Here is a 26,090-nt window from a genome sequence, read left to right on the forward strand (position 1 = left end):
TCAGCAAGGTGATCCTCTTGCTCCCCTTCTTTTCTGCTTAGTCTTAAAAGAAATCACCGAAAGCTTGTCCACCGAGTTCAACATCTGGTTTTTGGATGATGGCACTATAGCCGGCACCGTAGACCACCTCTTGTCAGATATCAGGAAAATAAGGGAGCAAGAAGTGAGCCTGGGTCTCGTGTGCCCCAAAGAATGAGGTGATTTGGTGAAATGCTATGCCCAAGATTACCATCCGAGTTGCCGGCGGGGAAGTGGTTCAAATAGCTTTGGCTATCACTTCCTTTTGTCCTTTTGTTATTAATCTTACTTTTTCGGTCATATTTAATAATATATATATATATATATATATATATATATATATATATATATATATATATATATATATATATATATATATATATATATATATATATATATATATATATATATATATATATATATATATATATATGTTATTAAATATAACCGAAGAAGTAAGATTAATAATTCTAACACAAATTTTCTTGATCTTTCTTACGTTTCTTTTCACTGCTGATGGTAATTAAAAAATCAATTCTCCAAAATTCATTTTTATTTATTTTTACTCCATATAACGTTGTTAGTTTCTTGATTATCCTGGTTTCGGTGCTGAGGTGATGTCGATCTGTGAGGATGTCGAGGTGTTGCTCGATGCGAGTATGGAGACTTTCGTCGATGTTGCTGTTTCAACATCGACTTTGAAAAACATACACAGTTTCCATGTTTGCTATACTGCAGGTATGTTGACAACATTTTTACACAGGTACCTGATGTCAGACATCTGCAGGAGCTGAAGGAGGCATTTGAGCAGAATTCTGTGTTGCGTTTCACTTACGAGATGGAGAAGGATGGGAAGCTGCCCTTTCTAGATGCAACAGTCATGGAAAGGAGCGGAGGTTTCCACACTGCAGTCTACACTAAGGAAACAAACAAAGGAATGTGCCTGAATGCCAACAGTGACTGCCCAGACAGGTACATGAGAAGTGTCGTTAACGCTTATGTCGACCGTGTCTCAGCCACAGTTCAGGATGGAAGCAAGTCGATGAAGAACTCTGTAGGGTAAGGCAGGTCCTACTCAACAACAGCTTCTCTAATTGTTTCGTTGAAGACATAAGAAGGAAGGTGAAACGCCATGCAACTTCTAAAGAGACAACTAACACAACACCTGTACCCCCTATTAGACTATTTTACAGGAACCTCTTTTCCACAGCTCATAAAACGAAGGAAAGGGTCCTGAAAGATATTGTTAATAGAAACGTCATCCCTACAGACAAGAATCAGAAGCTACAATTGACGATCTACTATAAAACCAAGAAAACGGCCAACCTACTCATGAGAAACTCTCCAGACACAAAGCAGAACGCTTTAAAAGAGACCAATGTTGTCTATGCCTTCAAATGCCCACTTGGGGACTGCAAGTCTCAAAGAATTCAGTATATAGGCAAGACAACAGCATCTCTTTCCAGTCGATTAACGATGCATAAGCAACAGGCCTCCATTAAGGAACATATAATCTCTTCCCACAACCAGACCATCACCAGAGAAGTCCTAACAAAAAAACATGGAAATCAATGATAGATACAGCGATAGCAGGCGGCTTAATATCTGCGAGGCACTACATATTAAAAAGTCGATACCAGCCATCAACAGCCAATTAATGCACAACTATATTCTACCCACTTCAAGACTCCGCACCAGTATATAGAAGCATCAAGAAATATGGGCCAATAGGCCCTTTGCAGTTACTTCCATTCTTCCTTTTAACTTACAAACTATTATACCCACTGTTTCGTGTTCTGTCTTGTGTTGAAAGTTTGTTTTCACCTCATCCAAAACTGTTGTAACATATCACCTCACCCAAATGCAGGTATAAAATCGAAGCTGTTTAAACTCTGTTCAGTTATAGTTGTGTGTGTGTAAACTAAAGTCTTTGAAAATGTAATAAGTTATTACGAAACGCGTTCAAGTGTCGCGTCAGACTAGAAATAAAAATGAATTTTGGAGAATTGATTTTTCAGTTGCCATGAACAGTGAAAAGAAATATAAGAAATATTGAGAAAATTCATGTTAGAATTATTAATCTTACTTTTTCGGTCATATTAAATATATATATATATATATATATATATATATATATATATATATATATATATATATATATATATATATATATATATATATATATATATATATTGTGATGGTAACGCGTTGGTGTTCGGCTGTTCAAAAGCTAGGGATATGGCCTCGTCACATAGAAACAAAAAAATAGAAAATCTGGAACTTCGTCTGTGGTAAGGTAATGAGAAGACACACAAAACACAAGTAAATTTAACAATGCAATTTTAATTACGTTAGAAAAAGCAAAACATGAATAAAATGGACATACAAATTCGTATAATAAAATCAATCAATAAAAATAATAAGAATAATCAAATGACAAAATGAAAAGTTACGTTAAGACAAGTGAGTAATAACAAGTGAACAATATACAATCAAATAAGAGGTACAGGAATATTGGCTTTAAGCTATCACCTCTCTTAGTACACGTAAGCCACAGCTTAGTCTACCAAGGAGACGTGTTAACCTGATGAAAGCACTGGATATTCTGCGGACTGAGGTCGTGGTGGCCCCAGACATCAAGTAGTGTGGGGGTGGAGTGCAGGTGCAACTGGACCCGCAGCCAATCAGCGATGAGCAGGCGACAAGACAGGTAGTTTGGTGGTTCGAGGTGGAGCAGGTGTTCCTAGCTGCATACGTTTTGCGCTCTGGCAAACCTTGGAGATGGTGTCGTTGTTGGATATTTCTTCCATACCTGTTTTATATAGATGTATATATCGACGTATTTTGGAGGGAAGAGCAGGCTCAATCTCTTGAAGGAGATTATCGTCACAACTCTCCCCCGAAGCCTGCGGTTCTGGAAGAAGAACGTCGTTCTATGGTGGAGTAATAGATGGAGTCGCTTCTACTTCATAAACTCTGGAGAGATCATCGGCTAAGATGTTGTCGGAATCTTGGTATAGCGTGTCTCCAGGTTGAATTTCTGCAGTTATCAAGCCCATAGTAGAAGACGTTGAGATGAGAAGTGGGCGTGCTGCAGGAGGTGTAGGGTGGTGTGGTCCGTGTTGATGGTAGACCAAGCACTTTTCAGGTGTGGAGTGAAGTGCTGGAGCTTCAGGATGATGAAGAGTAGCTCCTTGCCAATTGTTCCGTAGTTCCTTGTAGCAGTAGTCGCTGACAGGTGTATTCTCCTTGCCTCGTTGCTGCTTCACGTCACCACCAACGTCGGTACCACTGGCGTCGACATGGAGGATGAAGGGCTTATCTGACGAGGTGAGAGTGGAATTAGAATATGGCAAAGGAGCACTATTATTATCCTGAAAGTATTTGGGAAGATCATTAAGGATTTCGGAATTAGAAAGCGCTGACTCCTTGTCAGTGCTTTCGGGAGAAGCTGGGAAGGTCTCACTGTGGATGTAGGGTTCTGTGAAGGTAGAATAATTGATTAGGACAGTAGGAGGAGTACCATTATATTGCTTCAGGAGGTTGTCGTGGCACAGCTGGGTCTTCCGCCGCCTATCTGGAGTCTCTATAACGTAGTTGTTGTTATTTCTGCACTCTTTGACGTGGTAGGGTCCTGAAAACCTGTTTTGTAAAGGTGAACCTGGGATAGGGAAGTATGCTAGGACGAAGTCTCCCAGCTTAAATTTTCTTACTTTGCTGGTCTGGTCGTAATAAGTCTTCATCCTCTCCTGGGCTTTCAATAGATTATCATGGGTAAAACGGTGGACTCTCTCTAGAATGTGTTGAAGGTTTTGAAGAAACTGGGGCACATTCTGATGCTCACTGAAGGTGGCATCTCGGAGAGAGTCTTTGAAAGCCTTAAGGGGAGTACGGCACTTTCGGCCGTAGAGCATCTCATAAGGAGATACTCCCAGGGACTCATTGGGAAGACTTCTGTAAATACACATTATAAGGTCGATTTGCTTATCCCAATCCTTAGAGGTTTCACTACAAAACTTTTTCAAGAGTGCTTTGATAGTCTGATGACTACGCTCAAGAGAACCCTGTGAAGCAGGATGATAGGGGCTGGACAATACCTGTTTGATGTTGAACTCCTCCAGTGTCCTTTTGAAGAGATCACTGGTGAAGTTGGTACCACAGTCGCTCTGAATCTCCCTGGGAAATCCGTATTGAGTGAAGATCTTCAATAGCTATTTTACAACTGTAGCAGCCGTGATGTTCTTCACTGGAACTGCTATGGGAAATCTGGTGGTAGGACACAGGATGGTTAAGATATAGGCGTTACCTGAACTGGTCCGAGGTAAAGGACCAACACAGTCTATTATAAGTCTGTGGAAAGGTTCCGCAGGCACCTGTATGGGAATCAGTGGCGCTCTGGGAATAGAGATGTTCGGTTTGCCTGCCATCTGACATGTATGACACTGTTTTACGTACTGTTTGACGCTATTTACCATACCTGGCCAGTAGTAGTCTTGACGAATTCCATGGTAAGTCTTGTTGAATCCGTAGTGGGAGAGTGCTCCGTGGGCCAGGTGTAGAATAGTGGGCCGCAGGCTGGTAGGAATCACAAGTTGTTCGATGTTAGCCCAATCGTCCTCCTCCTTCAGTTTACTGGGTCTATATGTGCGGTAGAGCAAGTCGTTCTCTAGGAAGAACCCAGGAATACTGTCGGGTTGAGTCTCAGCCTGGAAAAACAATGGTGTTAAAGTAAGATCTTCCCTCTGCAACTTACGGAACTCCAACTTGGTCAGATTCAGGGGTAGTTTCTGAGGGTCTTGAGGGACAGCGGTAGCAGTAGAGTCAGCTGGCTGTGGACGTGCGGCTTGTGCATGGGTGGTCACGAGAACCGGAGGAGAAACTTCATCACTCTCTTGAACCTCTGCTGGAACATACGCTAGAATAGGGTTAATTGGCACAGAGTTACACACCTGGGGTTTGTCCATGACGATCAGGTTGGTTGGTTGCAGGTCTTCTGCCAAGTCGTTGCCTAGGAGAAGTTGTACTCCAGGCATGGGAAAAGGCTTTTCCCTGACGGCGACTTGGACTTCTCCGTTCACGTAGGGACAATCCAGGTGGACTCTGGCGAGAGGGTATGGAGTGGTAGCAGTGAGGTCAGTGATGAAGACAGTTTCTCCGGTGTAGGCGATGTTGGGCACAGCCGACTTCAAGATGATCGATTGAAGAGCCGCTGTGTCCCTCAAGATCACAATTTGAAACGTCCCTCCGGATTTGAACCGTTGGCAGAGACAGTTCCAGTATACAGGTGGTTACTGAAAAGAGAAAGATCATTAACATTAACACCGACATTCATCACAGGCTTACCGGACTTAGGAGGAGTTGGTTTGGGTTTCTGTGGGTCAGTGGTTCCCTTGTATTGAGACTTACCACACTTGTCTATGGTATGTCCATAGAGTCTACAATACTTGCAGTACAATTGCGAGCCAGCTTGATCGGTGCTCACTTTCTCGTAACTGTACCACGACTTCTTACTAGAGGATGGTTCAGGTGTCAGCCGGTGGATGAGGCTGTAAGTGTCAGCCGACTTAGCACACTTCAGGTAGTCAGTTTCTTCTTTATCTGCCAAGTATAGACGGACAGGAGGCGGCACATGCCTCAAGAATTCTTCAACTAGCATCAGGTTGACGAGTTCTGTAAAAGTAGAGACATGTGCTGCTTCCAGCCATTTCATGAAATATCTCCGTTTTGTGTTAGCAAACTCGAGGAAGGTAGTGGTACTTGCCTTCAGGTGGTCACGGAATTTCCTTCGATAACTTTCTGTGGAGAGGAGGTAGGCGTCCAACACTGCTTGTTTCAGAGTCTGGTAGTCATTCTCAGACGCCAAAGTACTGAGTGTGACTGCAGCTCTACCTGTAAGATGGACTCTGAGAAGTGTGGCCCATTGGTCGACAGGCCAACTGAGTTGATTAGCAAGGGTTTCAAAGGTGGTGAAAAACACATCAACTTCTGCTTCTACAAAGGATGGCATTAACTTACTTGCATGTGATATATTAAAACTGACGGGAAGATTGGCAGTAGCTTGCTGGCGTTGAGCGAGGTGTGAAGTTTCCAACGTGTATTCTCGTTGACGACACTCTAGAGCCAGAGTCGCTTGTTGCTTGTCATGTTCACGTTGCATCTCCAACTCGCGTTGTTTGGTTTCAAGCTGTACTCGTTCCCGCTCACGGAGCATTGCAAACTCACGTTCCTTGTGGGCGATTTCACGTTCTTGTTCTTCCCTTCGTATGGCAGCTGCTTCTCTTTGCTGCTCACGTTCAATCTTGGCCAGTTCTAGTTTGAGTTTCATCGTTGCCAAGTCAATTTTATCTGCAATATAGTAAGTTTCATGAGTTTCAGAGTCTATCTTACCTTGTTCTAAGAAATGATCCAGCAACAGGTTGTGTATTTCACTCTTGTTGGCTTGGTAGGGGACTGTTAGTTTATACTCATGTGCAAGAGTTTGTAATTCAGTCTTCTTGGCACGACTTAAAGTCCCTATTTCACCTGCTGGATCTGCACGGAAAGCTTGGAGACGAAAAATGGTGAAATTAGAAAATAAATGTACAACGAATATACAGTTATAGTGAATGTCAGAAACAGGACAACGTGGCAACTGGTACCTATCCTGTGGAATCTTTAACAATTAAAGTTAAGTACAAGATGTTAAATGATTAATTTAAATCACGGGCGCAGGAAATCTTGTACCCAGTACTCATGTAAGAGGATAAGGGCAAGAAAATCCTACTAACAAATGAAACAGAGTTTCGAAAACAAATGAAACAGTTAATCGCCTCAAAAGTAAAATTGGTACTCCAAGGATGTAGGCATACCTTGCTGAGTCTCTATAGGACATAAAGCAAGTTTTTCCTACTGAAATTAATATGATACTTACAGAATTAGCGAACTTTTGTGCTCTGAAAAAGTAAGCTAATTCCCTACCGTTGTATGTATCATCATCTCTGACTGACGTGTAGGGGTGCGAGGTGTCAACTGGTGACGAGAACTGCTGCTGAGGTCCCAATTCAGCAACTAAAGTTCCAGCTAGAGGAACTATGGCCCTCTTTGTCCTCCTACAGTCAGATTGCAGAAGATTAGGTGCACTTGACCCGGGGCAGACCACAGTACCAGGGTACCAATATGATGATCTGTCTAAAATGAGAAATATCCAAGGGACAAAGATGGTAAACACGAGTAATAACACGGAGGGAGAGATGACCAATTAAGAGTATGACTGCGGCCTACAGTCACCACGTAATCCAAAGTTGTCTCACCTTCACCATATGCTACTCTCGTAATGCACAATACACCGCACCATATAAAAATGAAATTGAATGTGAAAAATAGTAAAAGCTACGTTAACAAAGTTAAATACGCTTACCATAAATTACTACTTGGCACCAGTACCTGAGTGAAGCTCCTAGGACAGGACCCCACTTAATATGTGACAGTAACGCGTTGGTGTTCGGCTGTTCAAAAGCTAGGGGTATGGCCTCGTCACATAGAAACAAAAAAATAGAAAATCTGGAACTTCGTCTGTGGTAAGGTAATGAGAAGACACACAAAACACAAGTAAATTTAACAATGCGATTTTAATTACGTTAGAAAAAGCAAAACATGAATAAAATGGACATACAAATTCGTATAATAAAATCAATCAATAAAAATAATAAGAATAATCAAATGACAAAATGAAAAGTTACGTTAAGACAAGTGAGTAATAACAAGTGAACAATATACAATCAAATAAGAGGTGCAGGAATATTGGCTTTAAGCTATCACCTCTCTTAGTACACGTAGGCCACAGCTTAGTCTACCAAGGAGACGTGTTAACCTGATGAAAGCACTGGATATTCTGAGGACTGAGGTCGTGGTGGCCCCAGACATCAAGTAGTGTGGGGGTGGAGTGCAGGTGCAACTGGACCCGCAGCCAATCAGCGATGAGCAGGCGACAAGACAGGTAGTTTGGTGGTTCGAGGTGGAGCAGGTGTTCCTAGCTGCATACGTTTTGCGCTCTGGCAAACCTTGGAGATGCGGTCGTTGTTGGATATTTCTTCCATACTTGTTTTATATAGATGTATATATCGACGTATTTTGGAGGGAAGAGCAGGCTCAATCTCTTGAAGGAGATTATCATCACAATATATATATATATATATATATATATATATATATATATATATATATATATATATATATATATATATATATATATATATATATATATATATATATATATATATATATATATATATGTCGTACCTAGTAGCCAGAACGCACTTCTCGGCCTACTATGCAAGGCCCGATTTGCCTAATAAGCCAAGTTTTCCTGAATTAATATATTTTCTCTATTTTTTTTCCTATGAAATGATAAAGCTCCCATTTCATTATGTATGAGGTCAATTTTTTTTTATTGGAGTTAAAATTATCGTAGATATATGACCGAACCTAACCAACCCTACCTAACCTAACCTAACCTATCTCTATAGGTTAGGTTAGGTTAGGTAGCCGAAAAAGTTAGGTTAGGTTAGGTTAGGTAGGTTAGGTAGTCGAAAAAACATTAATTCATGAAAACTTGGCTTATTAGGCAAATCAGGCCTTGCATAGTAGGCTGAGAAGTGCATTCTGGCTACTAGGTACGACATATATATATATATATATATATATATATATATATATATATATATATATATATATATATATATATATTAGTATATTTTGGTAGCAGTCTTTCCTGTAGACATATTTTATTAAATATGACCGAAAAAGTAAGATTAATAATTCTAACACGAATTTTCTCAATCTTTCGTACATTATGCTTCACTGTTGGAGGTAAATCAAAAATCACTTCTCCAAAATTCATTTTTATTTCTAGTCTGACGCGACACGGGCGCGTTTCGTAAAACTTATTACATTTTCAAAGACTTCACAAATACACAACTGATTAGAACTTGCGTTTCCCTGATTTTATATCTACATTTGAGTGAGGTGGGAAGGGTGATGTGGCATTACATTTGAGTAAGGTGGGAAGGATGATGTGGCATTAGAGGATATTAATAGGGTATTAAAAGTATCAACACAAGACAGAACACGAAACAATGGATATTGAATAGAAGTGTTTGTAGAAAGCCTATTGGTCCATATTTCTTGATGCTTCTATATTGGAGCGGAGTCTTGAGGTGGGTAGAATATAGTTGTGCAATAATTGGCTGTTGATTGCTGGTGTTGACTTCTTGATGTGTAGTGCCTCGCAAACGTCGAGCCGCCTGCTATCGCTGTATCTATCGATGATTTCTGTGTTGTTTACTAGGATTTCTCTGGCGATGGTTTGGTTATGGGAAGAGATTATATGTTCCTTAATGGAGCCCTGTTGTTTATGCATCGTTAAACGCCTAGAAAGAGATGTTGTTGTCTTGCCTATATACTGGGTTTTTTGGAGCTTACAGTCCCCAAGTGGGCATTTGAAGGCATAGACGACGTTAGTCTCTTTTAAAGCGTTCTGTTTCGTGTCTGGAGAGTTTCTCATGAATAGGCTGGCCGTTTTTCTGGTTTTATAGTAAATCGTCAGTTGTATCCTCTGATTTTTGTCTGTAGGGATAACGTTTCTATTAACAATATCTTTCAGGACCCTTTCCTCTGTTTTATGAGCTGTGGAAAAGAAGTTCCTGTAAAATAGTCTAATAGGGGGTATAGGTGTTGTGTTAGTTGTCTCTTCGGAGGTTGCATGGCTTTTCACTTTCCTTCTTCTTCCTTACAGAACGCTTTAAAAGAGACTAACGTCGTCTATGCCTTCAAATGCCCACTTGGGGACTGTAAGCTCCAAAAAACCCAGTATATAGGCAAGACAACAACATCTCTTTCTAGGCGTTTAACGATGCATAAACAACAGGGCTCCATTAAGGAACATATAATCTCTTCCCATAACCAAACCATCGCCAGAGAAATCCTAGTAAACAACACAGAAATCATCGATAGATACAGCGATAGCAGGCGGCTCGACGTTTGCGAGGCACTACACATCAAGAAGTCAACACCAGCAATCAACAGCCAATTATTGCACAACTATATTCTACCCACCTCAAGACTCCGCTCCAATATAGAAGCATCAAGAAATATGGACCAATAGGCTTTCTACAAACACTTCTATTCAATATCCATTGTTTCGTGTTCTGTCTTGTGTTGATACTTTTAATACCCTATTAATATCCTCTAATGCCACATCATCCTTCCCACCTTACTCAAATGTAATGCCACATCACCCTTCCCACCTCACTCAAATGTAGATATAAAATCAGGGAAACGCAAGTTCTAATCAGTTGTGTATTTGTGAAGTCTTTGAAAATGTAATAAGTTTTACGAAACGCGCCCGTGTCGCGTCAGACTAGAAATAAAAATGAATTTTGGAGAAGTGATTTTTGATTTACCTCCAACAGTGAAGCATAATGTACGAAAGATTGAGAAAATTCGTGTTAGAATTATTAATCTTACTTTTTCGGTCATATTTAATAAAATATATATATATATATATATATATATATATATATATATATATATATATATATATATATATATATATATATATATATATATATATATATATATATATATATATATGTCGTACCTAATAGCCAGAACTCACTTCTTGGCCTATTATGCAGGGCTCTCGTCTTACTTAACTAAGTTAGCAAGGACTCTGTTGTTTCTGGCTAAGTGTAAACATTTTGGCCTATTATGCAAAAAATCATACTGTTTTTTTGGCCAAGAATGCAAACTGGCGATTGTTTATTTGTTTATCACATGGTCACTGTAAAGTAAGATGTTGTCCATTGAATGTAGGAAGATATTTAGATAAAAATGTCAAATGGGGACGATGTACAGATTAATAATGGCCTTAGGAATTGTTTGTACTAGAAATCAGTAGCACGTGGAGCGATATGGTGCTTGAACACTTAGCTGGCATACACTATTATTTAAAACAATTTTGTGTTTATAGAGAGAAAGAGAGAGATAGATTAATAGTTCTCAACTCCTTAAAACATACATAACTGAAACATGCTCATGTCTGAACATTTTGTCCTGCCTCAAAATCACATTGAACAAATAATGTCTTATCCCAGGCCAGCATCCTCTCCGATAAGGATCCTTGGTGGCTCGACCACCAGAAGTTACATCCTGTATACCACTACATTCTCATTTGAACCTAATAGTACTTACCTAACCTAACTTTTTATATAGTCTGTATACGGTAGCTTATTACGAAGCGATAAGCACCCTCCCCTAGGATAGGTTAGGTTAGGTTCCCTAGGTTCAACGCAACCCCCTGTCCCATCATGCCTGGAGGAGACAGCTGGTTGCCCGGAGTAGATGGTAGCAGTGTCAGCTGAATTATATAAATATCAAGTAGTCGCAGGCTACTCTCACATTTTACATCCACTGACGGCCAACCAACACACGCTTCGCTACTCTTCCATCAAATAGAAATTTAGTAGCCACATTCTTACTAATATTTGGAATATTCAGGTGTACAAAGCTTTTAAAACCATGGTATCATTATTTCCCTTTAAATCTTTTACATCTTCGATTATATCAAGTTCCCAAATAAAAAAATATGTAGACAAATATTGTTCAGTTGATATAAATATTACATTAGAACCATCTATAATTAAATTAAGACCAACTATACACAAAATTGTAAATGTTTATGCTATTAAAATATGGATGGGATCTACTCAAGAAGGATATCCTGTGGCATCCCAATTACAATTTATACTGCGAGTCGTAGTTAGGGAGGATGAAAATCATTGTTCTTATATGTTTGTGGAACTCTTCTCTAACATTGACCAAAGAAGCATCATGTTCTGTGAACATAATTTCAAGTATCCCCATGATCCGGATTACTTAATAGTGCCTATCGCGGGATATAGGTCCTACGCCAAAGATCCTTCCATATTTCTAATGATGATACAAGCTTCCAATCAGGAACGAGAAGCTCTGAGAGAGATGATGATAGCAGACGGAATATCGATTCCATCGTCATTTTGTAACGTTGATCAGGCTGCGCTCAAAAGGCTTATGTCCCTCAAACAATATTTCAATCGACATTATTATTTTAGGTATATGATGTTTAAAAATATACGTTGGGAATTAACCCGAGATGTGAGATATTACGAAGCATGGTTGAAAAATAAAAAATGGCTTAACTACGTTAATCACAGGATGATTCAACATAAACCCTATTGTTTACATGATGGATCTTTTTTTAACGAGCCTCGTCAAGATATAATTTATAGGGACCCCAACTATGAAATTAGATCTCGTTTGGGGCTACCCAAATATTGTAATTACTGGCAGGATATAGATTGTATTTTTCGGGTTTTCAGTGATGGTGATAAAAAGTGTGATGATATATGTTGTATAAGGCTAGGAAACCTTGACCGAATTTATCATTTAAATTTGGTGAAGAGCGAATTAATTGCTCGAATAGTAGTGAAAGAATACGGATCATTTTATGTAGAAAAGGTAAAAGTCGTACTTTTCATAACCCGAAATCCCCATCTCTTTATGGACATCATTCAAACGGGAGAAAAGGAAGAAATCTGTCATTTTATTATAGAAGACGAAGGTTTATCATCATCATCATCACCACCACCACCATCACCATGTAAAAACACCTACAAGCCAAATAGTTTGCAGGCAATGTGCGTCAATCAATTTGTGAATTCCTTTTTGGATATTAATAGAATGGGATATTGGACCGTGGCCTGCTTACGTAGAGCAATATACACCAACCCTAATATTCCTCATTTTTTTAAACGCCAAATAATCAACGAAGTTCAACGGAATCTAATGATTAGATCTTGGGAAAGAGCAGTAGCAGATGAAAAAACTACTGAATTTCCGGTAGAAATTAATGAGGGAAACCAAAGGTATGATATTTATGGGTCGCTTATTTGGAATTAAATTTTGGCCAGAAGTATATAAGTAATAAAAATTTCAAATTTCACTTAACTATTCCATTCATTTACCAAAAACGAATACATAATGACGACGTCAGTAAATGAAATGATCAACTTTATTTTATTCTTTAGAAAAAAGTATGATACTACAAAACTTAAAAATATTTTAGTAACCTTTTATTCAAATGATGAACTCCTAGCAACCAAAAAAATAGTGGCACCCAAATAGTTTGCAGGCAATGTGCGTCAATCAATTTGTGAATTCCTTTTTGGATACTACTAGAATGGGATATTGGATGGGAGCAAATGCTAAAAAAAACATTGATGAATCTTAATAATGTAATAATGCCCAATTAATTAATTCACATATCAATCTTTACATTAGAAAGGGAACTTGAGTGACTGACTGGACTGTGGCCGATGGTAGATTTAACCAGTTCAGTTATCATTTTCTGTATTTCAGAGTTACGTACTTCTTCCGTTAGTCGCAAGGCAACATTTTGTAAATGATCCACACTATCTTGAAGCCTCGACAATTTAGTTAGCACCTCAATAACAGTTATATGGGTGGTTAATTCATATTGGGGATATTTACTCAAATCTATTGAAGGTTTCGGTAATCTACCTTTTGGTTCCAGGTAATCAAGACCTTTTAAAATACAAGTAATGTGTTTCTCTTTCGTTTTGTATTTATAGTGACGATCCATATCTGGATAATTAAAGTCGTCTAATTCTTCATATCCCAATGGCCACTTTGGCCACTTGTCATCATTATTACATGATTTCACTATTTTGTTGGTAGTTTTGAAATCATCATTTGAATAAAAGGTCACTAAAATATTTTTAAGTTTTGCAGTATCATACTTTTTTCTAAAGAATAAAATATAGTTGATCATTTCATTTACTGACGACGTCATTATGTATTCGTTTTTGGTAAATGAATGGATTAGTTAAGTGAAATTCTAAATTTTTATTACTTATATACACTTCTTGCCCAAATTTTATTTCTAATTAGCACCGCCTTATAAGACAATATGCCGATTCCCAGCGAAAATGTAGTGTTTTTAGTAAAAGAAACTGCACAAAGAGAAGTCCAGCTGACCCATCCCCCTACGTAAATTTATGTGTTCTCCTTTTTGGTTGAATGGATGGATAGTTAGTGAAATTCTAAATTTTTATTACTTTTATACTTCTTGCTAATTAATTTGTGACAATAGTTACTGAAAACTTTGTTTTCATTGAATCTGTATTTATTTTTTTTTTCTTACTCATTGCACATAAAGGTTTTTTTGGGGGGGCTTGAATGTACTCACAAATAGTTGATCAGTTAACATTTTTACCTCATTTTTTTTTTTTTTTTAATTTCATTTAACAATTCCAAGGTTATATATATTATATAGAAATAGAAATTTAGTAGCCACATTCCTACTAACATTTGGAATATTCAGCTGCACAAACTTTTTAAAACCATGGTATCCATATTTCCCTTTAAATCTTTTACATCTTCGATTACATCAAGTTCCCAAATAGAAAAATATTTAGACCAATCATGTTCGCATAGTGTAGATATTACTTTAGAACCATGTATAATTAATTTAAGACTAAAGCAACAAGAAATTGTAATTGTAAATGTTTATGCTATAAAAATATGGATGGGATCTACTCAAGAAGGATATCCTGCGGCATCCCAATTACAATTTATACTGCGAGTCGCAGTTAAGGAGGATGAAAATTATTGTTCTTATATGTTTGTGGAACTCTTCTTTAACATTGACCAAAGAACCAGCATGTTCTGTGAACATAATTTCAAGTATTGCGATGATCCGGATTACTTAAAATTGCCTATCACGGGATATAGGTCCTACGCCAAAGATCCTTCCATATTTCTGATGACGATACAAGCTTCCAATCAGGAACGAGAAGCTCTGAGAGAGATAATGATAGCAGACGGAATATCGATTCCATCGTCATTTTGTAAAGTTGATCAGGGTGCGCTCAAAAGGCTTATGTCCCTCAAACAATATTTGAATCGGCATTATTATTTTAGGTACATGATGTTTAAAAATATACGTTGGGAATTAACCCGAGATGTGAGAGATTACGAAGTATGGTTGAAAAATAAAAAATGGCTTAACTACGTTAATCACAGGATGATTCAACATAGACCCTATTGTTTATATGATGAATATTTTCATGACGTGTCTCAAGATGGAATTTATAATATATGGTCTCCAGATTATACATTTCGGGTTTTCAGTGATGGTGATGAAAAGTGTGATGATATATGTTGTATTACGCTACGAAACCTTGACCGAATTTATCATTTAAATTCGGCGAAGAGAGAATTAATTGCTCGAATAGTGGCAAAAGAATATGGATTATTTTATATACAAAAGGTAAAACGCGTACTTTTCATAACCCGAAATCCCCATCTCTTTCTGGACCTCATTCAAACGGGAGAAAAGGAAGAAATCTGTCGTTTTATTATAGAAGACGAAGGTTTATCATCATCATCATCATCATCATCACCACCACCTCCATGTAAAAACACCTACAACCCAAATAGTTTGCAGGCAATGTGCGTCAATCAATTTGTGAATTCCTTTTTGGATATTAATAGAATGGGATATTGGAACGTGGCCTGCTTACGTAGAGCAATCAACACCAACCCTAATATTCCTCATTTATTTAAACACCAATTAATCAACGAAGTTCAACGGAATCTAATGATTAGATCTTGGGAAAAAGCAGTGGCTGATGAACTAACTACTAAACTTTTTTTTTTTAAGAACAGATTCAATGAAAAAGTTTTTTACTGAATTGAAAATATTTGTTTATTATTCTTATAATAAATAAATCTAAAGTTGGGATTAAATAATGAAAAAACATTGATGAATCTTAATAATGTAATAATGTCCAATCAATTAATTCACATATCAATTTTTACATTAGAAAGGGAACTTAAGTGACTGACTGGACTCTGGCCGATGGTAGATTTAACCAGTTCAGTTATCATTTTCTCCACTTCAGAGTTACGTACTTCTTCCGTTAGTCGCAAGGCAACATCTTGTAAATGATCCACACTATCTTGAAGCCTCGATAATTTAGTTAGCACCTCAATACCAGTTATATGGGTGGTTAATTCATATTGGGGATATTTAGCCAATTCGATTGAAGGTTTCGGTAATCTACCTTTGGTTTCCAGGTAATCAAGGCCTTTAAAAATACAAGTAATGTGTTCGTCTTTCGTTTTGTATTGATCCTTGTAATCCATCATATCTGGATAATTAAATTCGTCTAATTCATATGGCCACTTGTCATCATTATTACATGATTTCACTATTTTTTTGGTGGTTTTGAGATCATCATTTGAATAAAAGGTCACTAAAATATTTTTAAGTTTTGCAGTATCATACTTTTTTCTAAAGAATAAAATATAGTTGATCATTTCATTTACTGACGACGTCATTATGTATTCGTTTTTGGTAAATGAATGGAATAGTTAAGTGAAATTCTAAATTTTTATTACTTATATACACTTCTTGCCCAAATTTTATTTCTAATTAGCACCGCCTTATAAGACAATATGCCGATTCCCAGCGAAAATGTAGTGTTTTTAGTAAAAGAAACTGCACAAAGAGAAGTCCAGCTGACCCATCCCCCTACGTAAATTTATGTGTTCCCATTTATCATTTAAATTCGGCGAAGAGCGAATTAATTGCTCGAATAGTGGCAAAAGAATATGGATTATTTTATATACAAAAGGTTTATCATCACCACCACCACCATCACCACGTAAAAACACCTACAACCCAAATAGTTTGCAGGCAATGTGCGTCAATCAATTTGTGAAGTCCTTTTTGAATACTACTAGAATGGGATATTGGATGGGAGCAAATGCTAAAAAAAACATTGATGAATCTAAATAATGTAATAATGCCCAATTAATTAATTCACATATCAATCTTTACATTAGATAGGGAACTTAAGTGACTGACTGGACTCTGGCCGATGATAGATTTAACCAGTTCAGTTATCATTTTCTGTATTTCAGAGTTACGTACTTCTTCCGTTAGTCGCAAGGCAACATGTTGTAAATGATCCACATTATCTTGAAGCCTCGACAATTTAGTTAGCACCTCAATACCAGTTATATGGGTGGTTAATTCATATTGGGGATATTTACTCAAATCTATTGAAGGTTTCGGTAATCTACCTTTGGTTTCCAGGTAATCAAGACCTTTTAAAATATAAGTAATGTGTTTCTCTTTCGTTTTGTATTGATAATCCATCATATCTGGATAATTAAATTCGTCTAATTCATATGGCCACTCATCACCATTATTACATGATGCCACTATTTTTTTGGTTGCTAGGAGTTCATCATTTGAATAAAAGGTTACTAAAATATTTTTAAGTTTTGTAGTATCATACTTTTTTCTAAAGAATAAAATAAAGTTGATCATTTCATTTACTGACGTCGTCATTATGTATTCGTTTTTGGTAAATGAATGAAATAGTTAAGTGAAATTCTAAATTTTTATTACTTATATACTTCTGGCCAAAATTTAATTTCTAATTAGCGACAATAGTTGCTGAAAACTTGTACTTTTGATAATGATTAGTTCCCCTTTTTATACCCTTCGACTTAATACTAAATAACCGCAATTTTTGTTATCTCAATATTTTATTGAGAATGCTCTTGGTCTTCTTTCATCTTTAGCATAATATAAAAAAATACAACTGTCTTCATCACACATATGGACTTTTTTTGTTGCTGAGTGACTTCAAATATTCAGCCTGGTTGATTCTCTGACTGAATTCTTCACCACATATATTTATGAACAGTCAGTAGGTGTACGCAAACCAAAGTAATGGTTGAATCTGGATATAGGTTTTTTTTTGGTTCCCTCTGTAGTTCAATTTTCTTACACACCTCCCTTATATGTTTAAATGATTTTCACTGATATGGGTTCCTTAATAGGCGTTGGTGGTGATTGATTAAGAGAAAGTGGGGTTCTATGTGGCAACTACTTCATCTTGTAGTGTCAGTCTTGGGGATAAAACGAAGGTGGGGGGGAGAGGGGTTTATGATGGTGATAGTAGTGACGGCAGAGGCACTGAAGTTGAGGCAGCAGCCACTTCAAATTTTTTTATCTTCGTCTGGAAACAAAAATGATGATAGTAGGGGTGACGGGATTCACTTAGTTTACGCAGATGTTCCAGTGGACCACCACTGTTAAATAGTAGATGTATTATAAATATGCTAACCTTTAAATTCACTTTTTTTGGCCTAACTTCTTCGTCTCTCTCTCTCTCTCTCTCTCTCTCTTTCTCTCCGAATTTCATTAACTTTCTGCAGCCCACAAGTTAAGGGAAAGGGGGAGTTGATGATGAAGGTAGTGGTGGTTGTTCTTCTTCAACGATCCTGGAGAAGAAATTGCAGGTGCTGCCTCCATACCGGACAAGTCCAACTGACACTGATATGTATCAGTTGACAGCACCCTATGTCATCACCTTCCTTCCCCCCCCCCCCATCTCAACATAAACAATGGGTCAAGTCATTTTTAATCGACCAATTACTGACCGACCCACTTTCTTTGCTAAAGCGGCAGTTGATCAGCAAACATTTTTACCTTATTTTTTTTTTCACATGATTCATGCTATTATTGACTAATTGAAGAATATCATTGTATACTAATTTATATTATTAATATGTGTATATTAATTTTATTTAACAGCTCTAAAGTTATATGAATAGAAATATAAATTTAGTAACCACACTCCTACTAACATTCGGAATATTCAGTTGCACAAAGCTTTTAAAACCATGGTATCCATATTTCCCTTGAAATCTTTTACATCTTCGATTACATCATATTCCCAAATAATGAAATATATAATCAAATATGGTTCATATGGTACAGATATTATTTTAGAACCATTTATAAATCAAATAGAATTTAAACCCCAAATTGTAAATGTTTATGCTATAAAAATATGGATGGGATCTACACAAGAAGGATATCCTGCGGCATCCCAATTACAATTTATACTGCGAGTCGCAAATGAGGAGGATGGAAAATTTTATTGTTCCTATAGGTTTTTGGAAATCTTCTCTAACATTGACCAAAGAAGCATCATGTTCTGTGAACATAATTTCAAGTATCCCCATGATCCGGAAATAGTGCCTATCGCGGGATATAGGTCCTACGCCAAAGATCCTTCCATATTTCTGATGATGATACAAGCTTCCAATCAGGAACGAGAAGCTCTGAGAGAGATGATGATAGCAGACGGAATATCGATTCCATCGTCATTTTGTAAAGTTGATCAGGCTGCGCTCAAAAGGCTTATGTCCCTCAAACAATATTTCAATCGGCATTATTATTTTAGGTATATGATGTTTAAAAATATACGTTGGGAATTAACCCGAGATGTGAGAGATTACGAAGCATGGCTGAAAAATAAAAAATGGCTTAACTACGTTTATCGCAGGATGAAACAACATAGACCGTATTGTTTACATGATGGATCTTTTTATAACGAGCCTCATCAAGATATAATTTATAGGGACCCCAACTATGAAATTAGATCTCATTTGGGGGTACCCAAATATTGTAATGACTGGCGGGATAGAGATTCTATTTTTCGGGTTTTCAGTGATGGTGATAAAAAGTGTGATGATATATGTTGTATTAGACTAGGAAACCTTGACCGAATTTATCATTTAAATTCGGCGAAGAGCGAATTAATTGCTCGAATAGTGGCGAAAGAATACGGATCATTTTATGTAGAAAAGGTAAAAGGCGTACTTTTCATAACCCGAAATCCCCATCTCTTTATGGACCTCATTCAAACGGGAGAAAAGGAAGAAATCTGTCGTTTTATTATAGAAGACGAAGGTTTATCATCATCATCATCATCATCATCATCATCATCACCACCACCTCCATGTAAAAACACCTACAAGCCAAATAGTTTGCAGGCAATGTGCGTCAATCAATTTGTGAATTCCTTTTTGGATATTAATAGAATGGGATATTGGAACGTGGCCTGCTTACGTAGAGCAATATACACCAACCCTAATATTCCTCATTTTTTTAAATGCCAAATAATCAACGAAGTTCAACGGAATCTAATGATTAGATCTTGGGAAAGAGCAGTAGCAGATGAAACAACTACTGAATTTCCGGTAGAAATTAATAATGGAAACCAATATTATCATGTATATGGTAGTATAATATATGGTTGGTAGTATAACACTGTAATTCAATCAAAACAATTTTTCAAAGAAAAACACCTGGCCTATTTGACGAATCTGGCCTTACAATATACAACTTCCACATATGAATTTAATCAGTTCCTAGAGACATGTTGTAGCAGTGCAGCCAAAGGAGAAGAAGAAGAAGAAGAAGAAGAAGAAGAAGAAGAAGAAGAAGAAGAAGAAGAAGAAGAAACACAATTAGATAATCCCAATCCTAAGGTATTAGTAGTCGAAGGGTATAAATAAGGGGAACTAATCATTATCAAAAGTACAAGTTTTCAGCAACTATCGTCGCTAATTAGAAATTAAATTTTGGCCAGAAGTATATAAGTAATAAAAATTTCGAATTTCACTTAACTATTCCATTCATTTACCAAAAACGTTCCTTAATAGGCGTTGGTGGTGATTGATTAAGAGAAAGTGGGGTTCTATGTGGCAACTACTTCATCTTGTAGTGTCAGTCTTGGGGATAAAACGAAGGTGGGGGGGGAGGGGGGTTTATGATGGTGATAGTAGTGACGGCAGAGGCACTGAAGTTGAGGCAGCAGCCACTTCAAATTTTTTTATCTTCGTCTGGAAACAAAAATGATGATAGTAGGGGTGACGGGATTCACTTAGTTTACGCAGATGTTCCAGTGGACCACCACTGTTAAATAGTAGATGTATTATAAATATGCTAACCTTTAAATTCACTTTTTTTGGCCTAACTTCTTCGTCTCTCTCTCTCTCTCTCTCTCTCTCTCTTTCTCTCCGAATTTTATTAACTTTCTGCAGCCCACAAGTTAAGGGAAAGGGGGAGTTGATGATGAAGGTAGTGGTGGTTGTTCTTCTTCAACGATCCTGGAGAAGAAATTGCAGGTGCTGCCTCCATACCGGACAAGTCCAACTGACACTGATATGTATCAGTTGACAGCACCCTATGTCATCACCTTCCTTCCCCCCCCCCCATCTCAACATAAACAATGGGTCAAGTCATTTTTAATCGACCAATTACTGACCGACCCACTTTCTTTGCTAAAACGGCAGTTGATCAGCAAACATTTTTACCTTATTTTTTTTTTCACATGATTCATGCTATTATTGACTAATTGAAGAATATCATTGTATACTAATTTATATTATTAATATGTGTATATTAATTTTATTTAACAGCTCTAAAGTTATATGAATAGAAATATAAATTTAGTAACCACACTCCTACTAACATTCGGAATATTCAGTTGCACAAAGCTTTTAAAACCATGGTATCCATATTTCCCTTGAAATCTTTTACATCTTCGATTACATCATATTCCCAAATAATGAAATATATCATCAAATATGGTTCATATGGTACAGATATTATTTTAGAACCATTTATAAATCAAATAGAATTTAAACCCCAAATTGTAAATGTTTATGCTATAAAAATATGGATGGGATCTACACAAGAAGGATATCCTGCGGCATCCCAATTACAATTTATACTGCGAGTCGCAAATGAGGAGGATGGAAAATTTTATTGTTCCTATAGGTTTTTGGAAATCTTCTCTAACATTGACCAAAGAAGCATCATGTTCTGTGAACATAATTTCAAGTATCCCCATGATCCGGAAATAGTGCCTATCGCGGGATATAGGTCCTACGCCAAAGATCCTTCCATATTTCTGATGATGATACAAGCTTCCAATCAGGAACGAGAAGCTCTGAGAGAGATGATGATAGCAGACGGAATATCGATTCCATCGTCATTTTGTAAAGTTGATCAGGCTGCGCTCAAAAGGCTTATGTCCCTCAAACAATATTTCAATCGGCATTATTATTTTAGGTATATGATGTTTAAAAATATACGTTGGGAATTAACCCGAGATGTGAGAGATTACGAAGCATGGCTGAAAAATAAAAAATGGCTTAACTACGTTTATCGCAGGATGAAACAACATAGACCGTATTGTTTACATGATGGATCTTTTTATAACGAGCCTCATCAAGATATAATTTATAGGGACCCCAACTATGAAATTAGATCTCATTTGGGGGTACCCAAATATTGTAATGACTGGCGGGATAGAGATTCTATTTTTCGGGTTTTCAGTGATGGTGATAAAAAGTGTGATGATATATGTTGTATTAGACTAGGAAACCTTGACCGAATTTATCATTTAAATTCGGCGAAGAGCGAATTAATTGCTCGAATAGTGGCGAAAGAATACGGATCATTTTATGTAGAAAAGGTAAAAGGCGTACTTTTCATAACCCGAAATCCCCATCTCTTTATGGACCTCATTCAAACGGGAGAAAAGGAAGAAATCTGTCGTTTTATTATAGAAGACGAAGGTTTATCATCATCATCATCATCATCATCATCATCATCACCACCACCTCCATGTAAAAACACCTACAAGCCAAATAGTTTGCAGGCAATGTGCGTCAATCAATTTGTGAATTCCTTTTTGGATATTAATAGAATGGGATATTGGAACGTGGCCTGCTTACGTAGAGCAATATACACCAACCCTAATATTCCTCATTTTTTTAAATGCCAAATAATCAACGAAGTTCAACGGAATCTAATGATTAGATCTTGGGAAAGAGCAGTAGCAGATGAAACAACTACTGAATTTCCGGTAGAAATTAATAATGGAAACCAATATTATCATGTATATGGTAGTATAATATATGGTTGGTAGTATAACACTGTAATTCAATCAAAACAATTTTTCAAAGAAAAACACCTGGCCTATTTGACGAATCTGGCCTTACAATATACAACTTCCACATATGAATTTAATCAGTTCCTAGAGACATGTTGTAGCAGTGCAGCCAAAGGAGAAGAAGAAGAAGAAGAAGAAGAAGAAGAAGAAGAAGAAGAAGAAGAAGAAGAAGAAGAAACACAATTAGATAATCCCAATCCTAAGGTATTAGTAGTCGAAGGGTATAAATAAGGGGAACTAATCATTATCAAAAGTACAAGTTTTCAGCAACTATCGTCGCTAATTAGAAATTAAATTTTGGCCAGAAGTATATAAGTAATAAAAATTTCGAATTTCACTTAACTATTCCATTCATTTACCAAAAACGTTCCTTAATAGGCGTTGGTGGTGATTGATTAAGAGAAAGTGGGGTTCTATGTGGCAACTACTTCATCTTGTAGTGTCAGTCTTGGGGATAAAACGAAGGTGGGGGGGGAGGGGGGTTTATGATGGTGATAGTAGTGACGGCAGAGGCACTGAAGTTGAGGCAGCAGCCACTTCAAATTTTTTTATCTTCGTCTGGAAACAAAAATAATGATAGTAGGGGTGACGGGATTCACTTAGTTTACGCAGATGTTCCAGTGGACCACCACTGTTAAATAGTAGATATATTATAAATATGCTAACCTTTAAATTCACTTTTTTTGGCTTAACTTCTTCGCCTCTCTCTCTCTCTTTTTACCTTATTTTTTTTTCACACGATTCATGCTATTATTGACCAATTGAAGAATATCATTGTATACTAATTTATATTATTAATATGTGTATATTAATTTTATTTAACAGTTCTAAAGTTATATGAATAGAAATATAAATTTAGTAACCACACTCCTACTAACATTCGGAATATTCAGTTGCACAAAGCTTTAAAAACCATGGTATCCATATTTCCCTTGAAATCTTGTACATCTTCGATTACATCATATTCCCAAATGATTAAATATATCATCAAATATGGTTCATATGGTATAGATATTATTTTAGAACCATTTATAAATCAAATACCATTAAAACCTCAAATTGTAAATGTTTATGCTATAAAAATATGGATGGGATCTACTCAAGAAGGATACCCTGCGGCATCCCAATTACAATTTATACTGCGAGTCGCAAATAAGGAGGATGGAAAATTTTATCATTCCTATAGGTTTTTGGAAATCTTCGCTAACATTGACCAAAGAAGCATCATGTTCTGTGAACATAATTTCAAGTATCCCCATGATCCGGATTACTTAATAGTGCCTATCGCGGGATATAGGTCCTACGCCAAAGATCCTTCCATATTTCTAATGATGATACAAGCTTCCAATCAGGAACGAGAAGCTCTGAGAGAGATGATGATAGCAGATGGAATATCGATTCCATCTTCATTTTGTAAAGTTGATCAGGCTGCGGTGAGAAGGCTTATGTCCCTCAAACAATATTTGAATCGGCATTATTATTTTAGGTATATGATGTTTAAAAATATACGTTGGGAATTAACCCGAGATGTGAGAGATTACGAAGCATGGTTGAAAAATAAAAAATGGCTTAACTACGTTTATCGCAGGATGAAACAACATAGACCCTATTGTTTACATGATGGATCTTTTTATAACGAGCCTCGTCAAGATATAATTTATAGGAACCCCAACTATGAAATTAGATCTCATTTGGGGGTACCCAAATATTGTAATGACTGGCGGAATAGAGATTCTATTTTTCGGGTTTTCAGTGATGGTGATAAAAAGTGTGATGATATATGTTGTATTAGGCTAGGAAACCTTGACCGAATTTATCATTTAAATTCGGCGAAGAGTGAATTAATTGCTCGAATAGTGGCGAAAGAATACGGATCATTTTATGTAGAAAAGGTAAAAGGCGTACTTTTCATAACCCGAAATCCCCATCTCTTTCTGGACCTCATTCAAACGGGAGAAAAGGAAGAAATCTGTCGTTTTATTATAGAAGACGAAGGTTTATCATCATCATCATCATCATCATCACCACCACCTCCATGTAAAAACACCTACAACCCAAATAGTTTGCAGGCAATGTGCGTCAATCAATTTGTGAATTCCTTTTTGGATATTAATAGAATGGGATATTGGAACGTGGCCTGCTTACGTAGAGCAATCAACACCAACCCTAATATTCCTCATTTATTTAAACACCAATTAATCAACGAAGTTCAACGGAATCTAATGATTAGATCTTGGGAAAAAGCAGTGGCTGATGAACTAACTACTAAACTTTTTTTTTTTAAGAACAGATTCAATGAAAAAGTTTTTTACTGAATTGAAAATATTTGTTTATTATTCTTATAATAAATAAATCTAAAGTTGGGATTAAATAATGAAAAAACATTGATGAATCTTAATAATGTAATAATGTCCAATCAATTAATTCACATATCAATTTTTACATTAGAAAGGGAACTTAAGTGACTGACTGGACTCTGGCCGATGGTAGATTTAACCAGTTCAGTTATCATTTTCTCCACTTCAGAGTTACGTACTTCTTCCGTTAATCGCAAGGCAACATCTTGTAAATGATCCACACTATCTTGAAGCCTCGATAATTTAGTTAGCACCTCAATACCAGTTATATGGGTGGTTAATTCATATTGGGGATATTTAGCCAATTCGATTGAAGGTTTCGGTAATCTACCTTTGGTTTCCAGGTAATCAAGGCCTTTAAAAATACAAGTAATGTGTTCGTCTTTCGTTTTGTATTGATCCTTGTAATCCATCATATCTGGATAATTAAATTCGTCTAATTCATATGGCCACTTGTCATCATTATTACATGATTTCACTATTTTTTTGGTGGTTTTGAGATCATCATTTGAATAAAAGGTCACTAAAATATTTTTAAGTTTTGCAGTATCATACTTTTTTCTAAAGAATAAAATATAGTTGATCATTTCATTTACTGACGACGTCATTATGTATTCGTTTTTGGTAAATGAATGGAATAGTTAAGTGAAATTCTAAATTTTTATTACTTATATACACTTCTTGCCCAAATTTTATTTCTAATTAGCACCGCCTTATAAGACAATATGCCGATTCCCAGCGAAAATGTAGTGTTTTTAGTAAAAGAAACTGCACAAAGAGAAGT

At 36.7% G+C, this 26,090-nt stretch overlaps 1 protein-coding gene across 1 annotated transcript in view; it reads left to right on the forward strand.

Annotated features, from left to right (window-relative positions):
- The first annotated feature begins 635 nt into the window (after nucleotides 1-635).
- The window catches only part of LOC138369729 (ABC transporter F family member 4-like), a 49,648-nt gene continuing 24,193 nt past the window's right edge, over nucleotides 636-26,090 (forward strand). Inside the window, exons 1-3 of the mRNA XM_069333168.1 lie at nucleotides 636-756; nucleotides 20,285-20,475; nucleotides 23,031-23,153. Of these exons, the coding sequence (XP_069189269.1) occupies nucleotides 636-756; nucleotides 20,285-20,475; nucleotides 23,031-23,153 (435 nt within the window). The remainder of the gene's footprint in view (nucleotides 757-20,284; nucleotides 20,476-23,030; nucleotides 23,154-26,090) is intronic.

Source organism: Procambarus clarkii, chromosome 29 (genome assembly GCF_040958095.1).
Source record: "Procambarus clarkii isolate CNS0578487 chromosome 29, FALCON_Pclarkii_2.0, whole genome shotgun sequence".
NCBI lineage: Eukaryota > Metazoa > Arthropoda > Malacostraca > Decapoda > Cambaridae > Procambarus > Procambarus clarkii.